General features: G+C 39.2%; 1 protein-coding gene across 3 annotated transcripts in view; it reads right to left on the bottom strand.

Annotated features, from left to right (window-relative positions):
• Positions 1-16,846, bottom strand: part of Erap1 (endoplasmic reticulum aminopeptidase 1) — a 53,633-nt gene that overhangs the window by 30,317 nt on the left and 6,470 nt on the right. For all 3 annotated transcript variants that reach the window (XM_030247471.1, XM_006517476.4, NM_030711.5), the window contains 4 exons: positions 16,175-16,718; positions 5,118-5,256; positions 2,485-2,619; positions 460-580 (listed from right to left, as the gene is read on the bottom strand). In XM_030247471.1, coding sequence (XP_030103331.1) covers positions 460-580; positions 2,485-2,619; positions 5,118-5,256; positions 16,175-16,665 — 886 coding nt within the window. In that variant the 5' untranslated portion in view covers positions 16,666-16,718. The remainder of the gene's footprint in view (positions 1-459; positions 581-2,484; positions 2,620-5,117; positions 5,257-16,174; positions 16,719-16,846) is intronic.

Raw genomic sequence — 16,846 nt, 5'->3', positions numbered from 1 at the left:
AACTATTGTATTTTGGATGCCTGCAGCTATATTCCTAAAAACACAATAACCAATAGCTTTGAGAGTTCGTATAAAATCTGCATTTTGTTTAGAGTTGGCATATGTAGTCCTTCAGAAAAGTTTTTTGGGCTGTTTTCTATTCTCCTATGAAGTATGTACTAATAATGACAAAAGAAAATAAATGAAGCCCTGCATTATTCTGCCTCCTGCTAATGACCACAGAGGGCAAAGCCATCCTCAGGCTGCACTGTCAGAAACTGCATAGTGATCTGTCATTAACAGTTGATTAGATAAGTCAGAGGTAAGGGGATTATCAGAAGGATCGACCTGTTGTTTGACCTTTGCTAAGAATTGCATTATGTGATGGGCAATATGGAGAATCATGGGGATTCACCAGTAATAATAATATCTATGATAGGGGTCATCAAATGTCACCTAGAAATGCCAGTAGTACTCTACCTTGCTTGGGTAAAGGATATGGAATGTTGAAATAATCCTCATAAAACTCTAGAAGAGTCACTGCAGCATCCAGAGCATAATCGGCTTGATTTATCTTGTCTGGCACAGCATACACAGAAACCTAAAGTGGAAGAGCAGGAGGATATTCAGGTAACATAATGGCTTCCTACTACAACTGGAGAGAACAATGGCTTCTTACTATGGGATATGGATGTCAATACTACAGAAGGCAATTAGGAATTCCATTACTTTAATTCTGACTGCTCCTAATCAACTACACTTCTGAAAATAACTACAAAAAGCTACAAATACACGTTCAAAGCAGTTTTCTCAAGTATTTTCAGAAAGCAGTAATACATGATGACTTAGAAAGCAATAGCACAATGTCAATTAGATGCTAGGAAGTCAGTAGTGTACCATTCCCATTTTCCCCTGTGGATATGAGCCCAATACAGATGGACTTGAGCTCTGGTTCTCATGGCATTGACAGAGTCTACAAACAAAAAGTGGGATCAGGTCCTAGCCAAGGCAGGAAGTATAGCAGGAAATACCAACCCTCCATAAAACCAAACTCCAAAGCTATTTCCTTAGTGTATGGGTAAACTAAAAATAAATCACACTTCTCTCAAAGAAAGTTTTGTGAAAGAAAATGAGATAGGAAGGAAGGAAGGAAGGAAGGGAGGGAGGGAGGGAGGGAGGGAGGGAGGGAGGGAGGGAGGGAGGAAGGAAGGAAGGAAGGAAGGAAGGAAGGAAGGAAGGAAGGAAGGAAAGGAAGGAAGGAAGAAAAGGAAGGAAGGAAGGAGAGAGGGAGGAAGGAAGAAAGGAAGAAAGGGAAGAAGGAAGGAGGGAGGGAGGAAGGAGAAAGGCTTTGCGATTCACTGGTATTACACATAGAAGGATGGGACAGTCTTTAAAAAAAAAACTGTAGCTTAAAATAAACCTTCATAGTTCTTAAGAGTTGAAACTAACGTAACTAGGTAATCTAAAGTACTGAATCTAATACCCTTATTTAAGGTCATCTTTGGATTTGAAGTACTCTGTCATTTGGCAGGAGGGAAGATACATGTTCTAGAAGAGTCCACTTTTGACTGAGGAATAAGCCATAATGAATACAAAGAAATAAGATAACATGAAAGAAAGTCTGCAGAAACAAAGTGCACAAAAACTTCAGATATGATGATAGCCATGACCAGGATATAAAATATGTATATTTGCTTTCATAATGGCCATAAAATATGTATGTATATTTAGTATGTTTCAAGGAAGATAAGGAAGAACTAGAAATGTAAGCATAGCTTAGACATGCACAATAGTCAATAAAACATGCAAAGCAATGAGCAGATTAAAGTATTCTCTTCACCTTCCTTTCAAATTTCTACACCACTGGAAGAAGAAAAGGCAATTCAGGTAGCCTAGCTACTCAGGCCTCAGGGACAGCATTACACATACAATAACTTCAGCTCCCTTTAAAGTATGTTTTCCTTCTGGACAACGTGACAGCACTGTGAAAGCAGAAGTGCTAAGCACAGGCTAAAATGATGCTTGAAGCAAGATCTTTACTAGAGCATTCTAACATTCTCTGACGTAGACTGTCCTTCCCAAAGACCCCTTCTTGAAACCAACAAGCAACTTTTTCTTCTTTCCCACTCTGTAGCTCTGGCTATCCTGAAACTTGCTATGTAGACCATGCTGGTCTTAAAGTCACAGAGATTGGACTGTCTCTGTCCTGATGCATGGCCAGCTCATATATTTTAAACAAGTATAATCTACATTCCACAAGGAAAAGGACCAAGGTCAGAGAGCTAAATAGCAATAGAGCCAGGTAACTAGTGACTTATTCATGGCCAAGTGCTATACTATATCCTTTTGTTACTAGGGCATTGCTAGTAAGCATCTGTAACAATAAAATCATTACCTTTCCTGTCTTTCCTATGATTGAGGGAATCCCAAGTTGCAGGGCTACCTGTTTTGAAACCAGGACTACCAGCACAGGTTGCTCATCTTGTGAGACAATTATGGGCTCACCTTGACTCCACTCTTAGTCATCTTGCTCACAGACTTAAAATCAGAAATGATGAAGGCCACTAGGTAGGTACTCATCTTCACAGTGATGTCAAAATGGTCTTCTATGAGTCCTTCAGCAACATTCACAGATTTCACCTATTATCAGAGTAAAGAAACAAGTAATTGAATTGTTCAACACACTGTCACACATTATAAGAAGAAATCTCCCAAAGTAAAATACATTTTGAAGATACCAGTACAATATTTCTATAATTACTTTTAAAAGTCTCTACAAGACATTTGACTATACTTTAGAGGTCAGGGCCAGACCATTTGATTCTATTTCTTTTTTAGTGGGATATAAGTATACTCTATACTGGGCAAATACATATATAACCATTTACTACCTAAAAAGAACTTCTGATGTTTATATTAAGTTGAAAGTGCCCTATGACTTTGCATAATATGCAAAATCTTTTTCAAACTTAGCCTTATTTTATTTGAATGAGTTTTGAGTAAGACCATGATGGGAGAAGTCTTGAAGAGTTGCATGGTATGCATACCCTCTAAGAGATGTGCTCCCAAAGGGAAAGCCTAATACTTTAGCACAATAAACGTTTCTTACAGAAAGAACCAGCCCAGGGAGAAGCATGCAGACAGATACACTCCTGTGGTCGGTCCCACTGTTGTCTGTTTTTGTGTCTTCATCCTTTCTAACTCCCATCAATCACTAGGTATGGTGCTTGTCTGTCGCCTTCTGGTTATTTCAACCACTCCTGCTAAACAACTTAGCTTTACCACTTAAGAATCTCAAGCTATCCTTTCATTTAAATGGTTTCTACATATGCGCTGCCCAAATTTCCATTTCTGATGTGCTAATTAATAGGAAAGCAGCCTGATGTGCTTAATCCCTGCCAACTGCCTAAACTTTCAACATTCTAATGGTAGAAAGAATCTAGCCCTGTCCCCCAACCCCCCCCCCAAAAAATATCCATTGCTCTTCCTCTCAGCACCACATCAGTTTGGAAATCTGGCCTACTCTTACTTAGATTCTACCAGTGAAAGAATTTCCTACCCCAGGAGCAAGATGGTACTAGAGGCTTTCCAGTGCTCTGAGGTGGGTCCCAGAAGATTAGGATGTCATTATCTTTGTGGTATATCTAGTGCTCCTTTCCTTTCATATGCAAGCCTATGAATTTTTCTTCAAAAGCCTAATGTTCTATTATTTTTTTTCTAGAGCTATGACACTCTCATTAGAGAATTCATTTCTGTGCTACAGAGCATTAACATTGCTTGAGGTGGGAAGTCAAAATATGAAAAAGTATATTTCCTATTCATATGCAAAAGTGGATACAGGGACAGAGCTAGATGCTAAGAATTTGCAAAAAAAAACACAGCCCTCTAGGGTACATAGAATTTACTTGATAAAGGGATCTTTTAGGAGTTTATCTGGGGTTCTGTGTCCCTTTGTCATGGTCACCATAATGAAAAATGAAAGCTCTTTAGAATCCTAAACAGATTATTCTACACTGGACCTCATCGAATGAAAATGAATTATGAACAATGAAACCATGTATTGCCTGGTGAAACCTATATTATGGTGCTCACTACCTGTACCACAGCTGCACCACAGCTGCAGTTGTACTTGACTCAGTAGCCATGATCCATGAGACAAGGAAAGTAGATGAGTGGTTTTATTCCTTGGGCATGGACATCTTCCTACCTTATAAATCAGGGAGAGTGCTAACCATATCTGCCTTGAAGAAATGGCTACTCAATGAAGCTAAGCTCTAACAATACAGGCTCTGAAAATACTACTCTTCTTTTAGATGCCTGTCCAATGTCACACATATAACTATCTGGTGTATAGTTAATGTCAGTAGAGATTAAATGGTAATTCTAATTATTATTTAGATTGTAATATAATTACACCATTTCCCCCTTCCCTTTTCTCCATCCAAACCTTCCCATATACACTTCCTATTCTCTTTCAAACGCATGGCCTCTTTCTTCATTAATTGTTACATGAATATATGATCACTCTCGATAATGATACTTGTATATTGGTTTTTAGCTTCTTTATTTTCTGTCATGTATTCAGGGTTGACTATTTAGTTTGAATAACCAATTGGAGTGTTCTTTCCTGGGAAAGACTTATTTCTCCCACTCTCAGCATTCCTTAGTTGCCAGTAGTTATTTGTTTAGGGTTGAAGCCCATCAAAGGTTTTCTCTGTCCACTTTGGCATATATAATGTTGTCCTTGTTGAACTCACATGAGACTTTATGGATGTAGCTTCTGACACTATCAGGAGATGCTATATGGCTTTAGTTGACAAAGCTCTTTATTTAACATCCTCATAAAATAACACAGGAGAAAATGGGGTGAGAACAGTTTGTGAAGGGAACTATCTGTTGAACCTGGTGTGAATTCCTGACAGTTCCCTCCCATGTGTGTCATTTATAATGAAAACCTGAACTTTCTACAGGACAATGTTTTTGTTTGGTTACCAACAAACTTGAAACAAAAGCATTGGCAGAGAAAAGCTATGAAACATAACTGTCATGAAATAAAACCAAAGGTAAATGAAATGTTGAAGTATTGGACATCACAGAGAAGGGCAGTTTCCCCAGGAGCAGATTCCATTCACACTCACCAGGGGCATGTTGGAGATGGCCAGGTGCCTTGGATCCCTCTTTATCTTGATGGAAAAACTTGCCTTGAGGGCAGGTTCATCAAAGCAGGGAAAAGCCATTCTAGCAGCTGTGGGTTCAAACTGTGTTGCTGCAAGTATTCTACGACAAGTGAAATGAAATCAATACAGTACAACAAGGACTCCAAAGGAGGCATCTGTATTCTAATTCCTGAAGTTAAGATTCTTGGCTATTACTACTTATTGATTGATTGATTGATTGATTGATTGACTGATTAATACACAGGGTCTTGCTGTGTAACCGTGGCTAGCTATGGAGGGCAGACTGGCCTCACAGAGATCTACTTGCCTTTGCTTCACAAGTTCTGGAATCAATAGATATTTTTTAAAGTAAAGAGGGGCTATGGAGTTAGCTCAGCTGGCAGAGTGCCTTTCCTACAAGCATACAGACTTGAGTTCAAATCTTTGGCACCCACATGAAAAAGCTGTGTATGAAGACATGCAGTTGTAACCTTAACCCTTAAGGAACAGAAATCAGCTTCCCAGAAATCACTGGCAATCCAATCTCTAATCAGTGAGCACTAACCAGGTTCAGTTGCTCAATAATTAAAGAATAAAAGAACAAAAGAGTGAAAGAAGAAGAGTGCACACTAGGAAGGCATATTATTTTAACTTTGTGTACTTATGGGCGTATACACATATATACACACACATTCATACAAACACAAAAGAAAAAGAAAAAATTCTATAACAAAATCCCTTATGAAAAAAATGAAATACACAGAAAAATATGGACAGTAGACTAACAGCTTCAAGAGACAATGAACTCTAAATTGATTAGAAAATCCTCAATGGGGGGCCGGCGAGATGGCTCAGTGGGTAAGCACACTGACTGCTCTTCCGAAGGTCCTGGGTTCAAATCCCAGCAACCACATGGTGGCTCACAACCACCGGTAATGATATCTGACGCCCTCTTCTGGTGCATCTGAGGACAGCTACAGTGTACTTATGTATAATAATGTATGAATCATTGGGCCAGAGAGAGCAGGGACTGAGTGAGTAGAGTTGACCGGAGTGAGCAGAGGTCCTAAAATCCAATTCCCAACAACAACATGAAGGCTCACAACCATCTGTAGAGCTACAGTGTACTCACATACATAAAACAAATAAATAATCTGAAAGAAAGAAAGAAAGAAAGAAAGAAAGAAAGAAAGAAAGAAAGAAAGACAGTCAGTCCTCAATGGAGAGACCGTTAGTCCTGTGAAGACTCTATGCCCCAGTGTAGGGGAATGCCAGGGCCAAGAAGCAGGAGTGGGTGGATTGGTGAACAGGGGGAGGAAGGAGGGAGTGGGGAAGGGGGTTTTCAGAGGGGAAACCAGGAAAGGGGATAACATTTGAAATGTAAATAAAGAAAATATCTAATAAAAAAATGAATAGTTCCACTTTTTTAACCATTAAATGAAGGAAAAATTTCACTCTGTTAATCCTACCTATACATGAACATGGGAGATCTTTCCATCTTCTGATACCTTCTTCAGGAACTTGAAGTTCTTGTTATATAGATCTTTCATTTGCTTGATTAGAGTTATACCAGATATTTTATATTACTCATGGCTATTGTAAAAGGTGTTGCTTCTCTAATTTCTTTATTGGCTAATTTATCATTGTACTACTGATTTCTTTGAGTTAATTTTGTATCCAGCCACTTTGCTGAAGGTGTTTATCAGCTGTAAGAGTTCTCTGGTAGAATTTCTCTGGTCACTTATGTACACTATCAAAATCATCCACAAATAGTGATATTTTGACTTCTTCCCTTCCAATTTGCATCCCTTGACATCCCTTTATTTGTTTTATTACTCTGGCTAGATCTTCAAGTACTATATTAAATCAATATGGAGAGGGCAGCCTTGCCTTGTCCCTGATTTTAGTGTTATTGTTTAAGTTTCTCTCCATTTAATTTGATGTTGGCTATTGGCTTCCTGTATATTGCTTTGATTATGCTTAGGTGTGTGCCTTGTATCCCTTATCTCTCTAATACTGTTAACATGAAGGGGTGTTGGATTTTTCAAAAGCTTTTTCAGCATCTAATGATATGATCATGTGATTTTTCTTTCAGTTTATTTATGTGGTAGATTATATTAATGGATTTCCATATATTGAACCATCCCTGGGATGAAGCAAGTACAAGTTTTGAGGACCTGAACATATAATCAGATATACTCAATCTCATAGAAGAGAAAGTGGGAAATAACCTTGAACTCAATTGCGACAGGAGACAATTTCCTGAAGAGAATACCAACGGCTCAGGATCTAAGGTCAACAATTGATAAACAGGACCTTATAAAACTGAAAAGCTTTTGTAAGGCAAAGGACACTGACAACAAGACAAAAGAGCAGCCTAAAGACTGGAAAAGGATTTTCACCAATCCTACTTCTGACAAAGGGCTAATTAATATCCAAATTTTTAAAAGAACTCAAGAAGATAGACACCAACAACCCAAATCAAAATTGGGGTACAAGTAGTGAATTGGCCTAATGCTACTTGAATTCTAATGCTAATAATGGGCTCTAAGACTGATTGCCTAGAAATGAGAGTCAGCATGTAAGAAGCTAAGTGACTCTGCTCCCAAGGTATTTATGGTTGGTAAATAAAGATGCCAAGAGCCAATAGTTGGGCAGAAGGCACAAAGATGAGGTTTAGAGTCAGAGAGGAACCAGGAGGTGGTTGAAGAAGAGTACAGGAGGAGGAAGGAGAAGCCACCCTGTGTTAGAAGAAAAGAGAACTTGTCCCTGAGGGCTGCCCAATTGGAATTAAGAGCAGCTCAGATGAAACATAGTAAGTAATAACTCAGGGTTATTGATAGGAAAGTAGATCCTAACAACATGGAGATTAGTATCTGCCCAGTTCTTGTGTTGTTTAAGTCTTATTGTGCATATAAAGGTTGTGTGTGTCTTTCATCTGGGAACTTAAATAGCAAAGATGGGGTAGAAACCTTGGAACAGAATTTGATAAATTTCTACAACAGGTACAGAGATAAACAGAAAATTCTCAACAGAGGACTCTCAAATGGCCAAAAAGCACTTAAAGAACTCTTCAAAGTCCTTAGTCATCTGGGAAATGCAAAACAAAACAACTCTGAGGTTCTACATTACACAAGTCAGAATAGCTAAGATCAAACACTTAAGAAATAGCACATGCTAGAAAGGATGTAGAGACAAGGGGAATACTTCTTCATTGCTAGTGGAAGTACAAACTTGTACAGACACTCTTTAATTCAACTTTTCTCAGAAAACTGGGAATAGTTCTACCTCAAGACCAAGCTATACCACTCATGGGGATATACTCAAAAGATGCTCCACCATCCCTTAAAGACACTTGCTCAACTGTGTTTATAGCAGCTTTATTTGTGATAGCTAGAAACTGGAAAAACCTAGATGTTCCTCAACTAAAGAATGAATCAAGACTACACAATGGAATACTATTCAGCTATTAAAAACAATGAACTAGAGACCAGTATGCGCAGGAGAGCGCACAGACTGCAGAAGGAACATAGCTCCTGGGACAGGCCCGAGTTCAGGCCTTCATCTTCAGTCAGGAGGCAGATCTGAGCACCAGACCTCTGGGTACCTTCCATGCAAGAGGTGAGCTTGCCTGCAGAAAGTACTCTGACCACTGAGACTCAGGAGAGAATTGTGCTGCCAGAGGCTAACAGAATCACAGAAGGAACAAGCTCCAGCCAGAGATAGCTATAACAACTAATGCCAGAGATTACCAGATGGCAAAAGGCAAACGTAAGAATCTTACTAACAGGCACCAAGACCGACCACTCACTATCATCAGAACCCAGCACTCCCACCTCAGCCAGTCCTGGATACCCCAACACACCCAAAAAGCAAGATTCGGATTTAAAATCATATCTCATGATGTTGGTAGAGGATATTAAGAAGGAAATTAATAACTCAGAGAAATACAGGAGAACACAACTAAACACATAGAAGTCCTTAAAGAGGAAGTACAAAAATCTCTTAAAGAATTACAGGAAAACATTGCTAAACAAGTAGAAGCCGTTAAAGAAGAAACAAAAAACACCTTAAAGAATTACAGGAAAACACAACCAAACAGGTGATGGAACTGAACAAAACCATCCAAGAACTAAAAAGGAAAATAGAAACAATAAAAGAAAAAAAACCCAAAGGGAAACAACTCTGGAGATAGAAACCCTAGGAAAGAAATCTGGAGTCATAGATGCCAGCATCAGCAACAGAATGCAAGAGATAGAAGAGAGAATCTCAGGTGCAGAAGATTCCATAGAGAACATCTGCACAACAATCAAAGAAAATGGAAAATGCAAAAAGATCCTAACTCAAAACATCCAGGAAATCCAGGACACAATGAGAACACCAAGCCTACAGATAATAGGCCTACATGAGAATGAAGATTTTCAACTTAAAGGGCCAGCAAATATCGTCAACAAAATTATAGAAGAAAACTAAACTAAAGAGAGAGATGCCCATGAACATACAAGAAGCCTACAGAACTCAAATAGACTGGGCCAGAAAAGAAATTCCTCCTGACACATAATAATCAGAACAACAAATGCACTAAATAAACATGGACTATTAAAAGCAATAAGGGGAAAAGGTCAAGCAACATAAAAAGGCAGGCATACTAGAATTATACCAGACTTCTCACCAGAGACTATGAAAGCCAGAAGATCCTGGACAGATGTTATACAGACCCTAAGAGAACACAAATGCCACCCAGGATACTATAGCCAGCAAAACTCTCAATTACCATAGATGGAGAAACCAGAATATTCCATGGCAAAACCAAATCACACAATATCTTTCCACGAATCTGGCCCTTCAAAGGATAATAAAGGGAAAACACCAACAAAAGGACAGAAACCACACCCTAGAAAAAGCAAGAAAGTAATCCTTCAACAAACCTAAAAGAAGATAGCCGCAAGAACAGAATCCCAACTTTAACAAGAAAAATAACAGGAAGCAACAATTACTTTTCTTTAATATCTCTTAATATCAATGGACTCAATTCCCAAATAAAAAGACATAGACATAACAGACTGGCTACACAAACAGGACCCAACATTTTGCTGCTTACAGGAAACCCACCTCAGGGAAAAAAACAGACACTACCTCAGAGTAAAAGGCTGGAAAACAATTTTCAAGCAAATGGTCCCAAAAAACAAGCTGAAATAGCCATTCTAATATCGAATAAAATTGACTTCCAACCCAAAGTTATCTAAAAAGACAAGGAGGGGCGCTTCATACTCATCAAAGATAAAATCTACCAAGATGAACTCTCAATTCCGAATATCTATGCACCAAATGCAAGGGCAGCCACATTCATTAAAGAAACTTTAGTAAAGCTCAAAGTACACATTGCACCTCACACAATAATAGTAGGAAATTTCAACACCCCACTGTCATCAATGGACAGATACTGGAAACAGAAACTAAACAGAGACACATGGAAACTAACAGAAGTTATGAAACAAATGGATTTAACAGATATCTACAGAACGTTTTATCCTAAAATAAAAGGATATACCTTCTTCTCAGCACCTCATGGTACCTCCTCCAAAACTGACCATATAATCGGTCACAAAACAGGTCTCAACAGGTACAAAAATATTGTAATTATGCAATAAATCCTATCAGATCACCATGGACTAAGGCTGATCTTCAATAACAGCATAATAATAGAAAGCCAGCATTCACATGGAAACTGAACAACACTCTACTCAATGATACCTTGGTCAAGGAAGGAATAAAGAAAGAAATTAAAGACTTTTTAGAGTTTAATGAAAATGAAGCCACAACATACCCAAACTTATGGGACAATTCGACAACAAAAGGAGATCAAGGGGATACAAATTGGAAAGGAAGAAGTCAAAATATCATTATTTGCAGATGATATGATAGTATATATAAGTGACTCTAAAAATTCCACCAGAGGACTCCTAAACCTGATAAACAAACTTCACAGCTTCAGTGCAGTAGCTGGATATAAAATTAACTCAAAGAAATCAATGGCCTTTCTCTACACAAAGGATAAAGGGGCTGAGAAAGAAATTAGAGAAACAACACCCTTCACAATAGTCACAAATGATGTAAAATACCTTGGTGAGACTCTAACTAAGGAAGTGAAAGATCTGTACAAGATCTTCACGTCTCTGAAGAAAGAAATTGAAGAAGATCTCAGAAGATGGAAAGATCTCCCATGCTCATGGGTTGGCAGGATTAATATAGTTAAAATGGCTATCTTGCCAAAAGCAATCTACAGATTCAATGCAATCCACATCAAAACTCCAACTCAATTCTTCACTGAGTCAGAGGGGGCAATTTGCAAATTCATCTGGAATAATAAAAAACCTAGGAGATCAAAAACTATTCTCAACAATAAAAGAACCTCTGGTGGAATCAACTTGCCTGACTTTAAGCTGTACTACAGAGCAATTGTGATAAAAACTGAATGGTACTGGTACAGCGACAAACTGGTAGATCAATGGAATAGAATTGAAGACCCAGAAATGAATCCACACACCTATGGTTAGTTGATCTTTGACAAGGGAGTTAAAACCATGCAGAGGAAAAATGAGAGCATTTTCAACAAATGGTGCTGGTACAACTGGTGGTTATCCTGTAGAAGAATGTGAATTGATCCATTCTTATCTTCTTGTACAAAGCTCAAGTCTAAGTGAATCAAAGACCCCCACAAAAAACCAGAGACAACGAAATTTATAGAGGAGAAAGTAGGGGAAAGCCTCGAAGATATTAGCCCAGAAACTTAGAATTCCCAAGATATAATTTGCAAAACACAAGAAAATCAAGAAAAAGAAAGACCAATGTGGTGGATACTTCATTCCTCCTTAGAATAGGGAACAAAATACCCATGGAAGGAGTTACAGAGACAAAGTTTGGAGCTGAGATGAAAGGATGGACCATACAGAGACTCCCCCACCCGGGGATCCATCCCATAATCAGCTGCCAAACGCAGACATGATTGCATACAGCAAGATTTTGCTGAAAGGACCCTGATATAGCTGTCTCTTGTGAGGCTATGCCAGTGCCTGGCAAATATAGAAGTGGATGCTCATTGTTATCTATTGGATGGAACACAGGGCCCCCAATGGAGGAGCTAGAGAAAGTACCCAAGGAGCTGAAGGGGTCTGCAATCCTATAGATGGAACAACAATATGAACTAACCAGTACCCTCAGAGCTCATGTCTCTAGCTGCATATGTAGCAAAAGATGGCCTAGTCTGCCATCATTGAGAAGAGAGGCCCTTTGATCTTGCAAATGTTATATGCCCCAGTACAGGGGAACGCCAAGGCCAAGAAGTGGGAGTGGGTGGATAGGGAAGCAGGACGGGGGAAGGGTATAGGGGACTTTCGGGATAGCATTTGAAATGTAAATGAAGAAGATAACTATTAAAAAGAAAAGAAAAAAAGAACTTCGCAGGTAACTGGATGGAACTTGAGAATATCATTCTGAGTGAGGTAGTCCAGCTCGAAAAGGACATGCATGGTATATGTTCACTTCTAAGTGGATATTAGACATAATATGTATTAGACATAAAATGTAGGATACCCACACTACACTCCACAGACCCAAAGAACCTTAAACAAGAAGGAGTACCCAAATTAGGAAGCTTGAATCTCACTTAGAAGGGGTAATAAAATGGTCATAAGAGGCAGATGTAGGGAGGGAGCCGGGTGGGAAAGGGAATGAGGAGGGGAGTGGGGGGATTCAGGATTAGGGGGAGGGACAGGAGAGATTGTCAGATGACCATGAGAATAAATAGAAATCTCCAACTAACAGAGGTGGTGGATAGGGGGCATCTCCATGGCATGACAGAGACTGGGGATAAAGGATGTACCCAAAAATCAATGAGAGTGACTTTAGCTGTTGAATAGGCCACTTCCTGTAGCCAAGCAGAAACCCTAATGGAGCAACAGGGACACCAACCCTCTCACAAAACTTTCAATCCAAAATTTATCCTGTCTACAAAAATGCAGGACGGGGGTTAGGAGGTGAGGTGGATTGAGCAGAGACTAAGGAAATGGCCAACTAAGACCAGCCCAACTTGAGACTCATCCCATGGACAAGCACCAATCCCTGACACTATTAATGATAGTTTTGCTTGCAGACAGGAGTCTTACATGGCTGTCCTCTGAGAGCTTTCACCCAGTAGCTGACTCTGACAGATACAGACACCCAGAGCCAAACAGTAGATGGAGCTTGGGGACTCTCATGGAAAAATAGGAAAAAACATTGTGGGATCCAAAGAGGGTAGGAACTCCACAGGAAGACCAACAGAGTCAAGTGACCTGGACACTTCAGCTCTCAGACTGAACCACCAACCAAAGAGCATACACAGGCTGGACCTAGGCCTCTCAGAAAATATGTAGCAGATATGCAGCTTGGTCTTCATGTGGGTCCTCTTGCCTTTCTGTAAGATATGTTCTTCTAGCTGCACTTCCTTAGAAGAAGATAAGTATAGGTCTCCGGGGATACGATGTGCCAGGATGTTGGGAGAATTGGAGGTGCGCAGGTGGGGAGGTGGCTCCACCTTCTCAGAGGAAAATGGGAGGGGTTGTGGGAGGGAAGCATTGTGGGGAGGGGTGACTGGGAAAGGGATAGTGAATGGGATGTAAATTGAATAAGTAAAATAAAAACAAATGAGAAATGAGGGAGATATTTTTAGCCTTTTGCTCTTAAAAGATTCCTTTAGTCAGAAGAAAACTTTGAGAGTTTTCAAAATGCTGTAGAGTCTGACTTACTGGCTTTACTTCTAGATATTTATTCTAATGAATATTTATTTACATTATTTTTAGTGGTATTCTTTAAGCTTTTGATCTTATAAAGTTGAGTCAACTTAATTTCCATCTATAGATATTAAATAAACATTTCAATAAAATCACTGATATGATGCATGATGATAAAATGTATTAAAAGCTTATAAAAAGCATAAAATGTATTAAAAGCTTTATAAAAGCATAAAATATGAGTTTACTCATATAATAACTATATATATATATTACTTGCATATCCAGGAATAAGTCTACAAAGATATCCCCTGGGGGCTATAAATTCTTCTTGAAATAATCTGACTTTGATTTTTGATCTTACCAAAACAATACGAAATCAGTATCATCTACAAAGAAAATTTGATGTTCAAATTTAGCATAAGATCTCCTCAAACAGGCCAGCTGTGGTAGTACATATTTATTTTCACATTTGTGAAGCCAAGGCTCATGAATATCTGTGAGCCCAAGTCCAGCCTAGGTACAAAGTGAGATCCTGCCTCAACAAAATAAAGGAATAAAAATAAAAAATAAATGAGAAATTCCTAATTTAAGGACTGTAGAGATGGGTGGCTCAATGGTTAAGAGCACTGGTTGCTCTTCCAGGGGACTTGGGTCCGACTTCTAGCACCCACATAATAGCTTACAACCATCTCTAACTCCAGCCCTAAGAGATTCAATGCTGTTTTCTGGCCTCTTTGGGCACAGGGCACATAAGTGGTATACATACATATATGCAGGCAAAAACACTCCTAAACATAAAAAATAAAAATATAAACTACTATTGAAAAAACTCCACAGGGTATCATGAAGCTGGTCTTGCCTAGCTGCCTTGTGAAGTATGTGTCATAGGTTTTTCAGGTTAGAGTCCATGGCTCTTGGGGTACAGTGTGACTTTCAGTTTCTGAAAAACAAGCAGTCTCTCAGGTAGTGAAGTATTCAAGCTGCTTTGTGTTTTTCTGTATGTTCCTTAGAAGTCAAGGAAACATGAAAGTTTGAGGGGACAATTGGTCTTAGACATTAATCTTATGGATACCTGTATAGCTTGCAAACTGAGGGGGTCCCTTCAGGTATCCTGGCTGGGATTTGAACCCCACGAAGAGATAAGAATGAAAAACCAGTGAAGACTGATTTTATCAACCTGAATCAGATTCAGGGGAGTCTAGTAACAGGTGGTTTATTCCCAATGTTAAATGTAAGCCCAGTATAATTTGGAAAAAAGTTTCCCAGTGTAGTACAATCCCCATATCCAGGGAAACATAATTACATTGAAACTCAACTCAGGATACATGTTGTTTCTTCCAAGAAGATGTTCTCTAGAGATGTAATACTTTTACTAGCTTAAGAGCCTATGGGTCTGTCCTGTTTTCCAGATGGTGTAAAGAAAATTTCGGCTATTAGCCACTTCTGGTCCTGGTTGTAGGACCTTGACATGGCCTGGCCCAAGAGATAAAAGAACAGGGTTGTCGTCTTTCCCATTAGAAAGACAATCTGGTGTCTAATATTCTTGCTTTCCCTAGAGATCTGTGGGCTCAGGGGCCTTTCTGCTGTGCTTCCAACAGCAACTATCAATGTATCCTGGCAACGACAGCTACAAGCTAGTACAGACCTCTGCCAACGAAATAAAGCTAAACTGAGGATACTCAACTGGGCCTCAAGCAATAATGACTGGTATTTGGATTTGGAAGTTTGTATTCTGGACACACAAAGTGCAGGGAGGATTATTGGGGACCAGGAGATACACGAGCTGGGATGCAGCTCTTCATGGAGGACTGTGACGGATGAACAGCTACAACCAGATTCTAGGGAAAAGCAAGGAGGGACTGCCCTCAGAGTCAGAGGAAACACAGGCCTATCACAGCTTGATTTCAAAATTCTAGCTTTCCAAAACTAGGAGAAAAATCAAGACTATTCTAAGGGACCTAGTTTGTGGCACCTGTTACAAGAGTCCCAGGAAACTAATGCATACACAAAAGAATTAAGATATATTTTATAGCTCATAAATATAATTATGTGAGCAAATAGATACCTACTCTCCTAGAGCTAAAAGAAGAAAGCTGAATCTAAAAAATAAGGCCAAAAAAAAAAAATAAGGGAGAAGATTTAATCATTTTTAACACTATAAAGATGACAATATGAACAAAATTCAGCAAGAAATGACTTTGAAAGGAACAGCATCTAAATAATACATTTACTGTGGGCACACTTGAAGCTGAAAATACCCATTACCTCATTTCACCTTCCTGTGTTCTGTAGGTGCTCTTATAGAATCCATGGAAACTCTCAGACAGGTTGGCAGCATAGTCGATGATAACTGTGTACAGGGACCCAGCAAGAAGCGGCTGGGCAGCCAGCAGTGCAACTTGCTCATGAGCAGGATATTCCAGGACCTTCAGTGGTTCTTCAGACAGCATCTCTCCAGCTCCTCTTCTGAGGGTGGCCTTAGATATTTGCAGGTGGTGACTATGCATAATAATGGTGCTGGTGGGCCGGCTAGCTATGATTTCTACTTCTGTTTTTCCCCAGAAAGTCAGAGTGCTGAGGTTTGCATGGATCATGAGATCATAATGAATCGGGGTCATATACTCAGGAAGTCGCATATTATTCCAAGGGAATGAGTCTCCATTACTAGCTTTTAGAGATTCTATATCACTGTTCTGACACCAAGAAGGAGATGACACAGATAAAAATGTCAATACTAGGGGAAGAAGAGAGGGCATGCTTGCAAGTGGCTATTTGAGGAGCAGAGACACTATCTTCTTGCTCAAATTACCTACAGGCACAATAAAAACAAAATATAGAAAAGCAAATATAATAGTCAGTAATATTCAATGTTATTATGACAGCATGTCAAAACGCATCATCAGACACAGATAAAATGTTCCAAAAGGTCCAGATATT

Source organism: Mus musculus, chromosome 13 (genome assembly GCF_000001635.26).
Source record: "Mus musculus strain C57BL/6J chromosome 13, GRCm38.p6 C57BL/6J".
Taxonomy (NCBI): Eukaryota; Metazoa; Chordata; class Mammalia; order Rodentia; family Muridae; genus Mus; species Mus musculus.
Note: the sequence above shows the minus strand (reverse complement) of the source record. Positions and strands in the feature narration are given on the sequence as shown.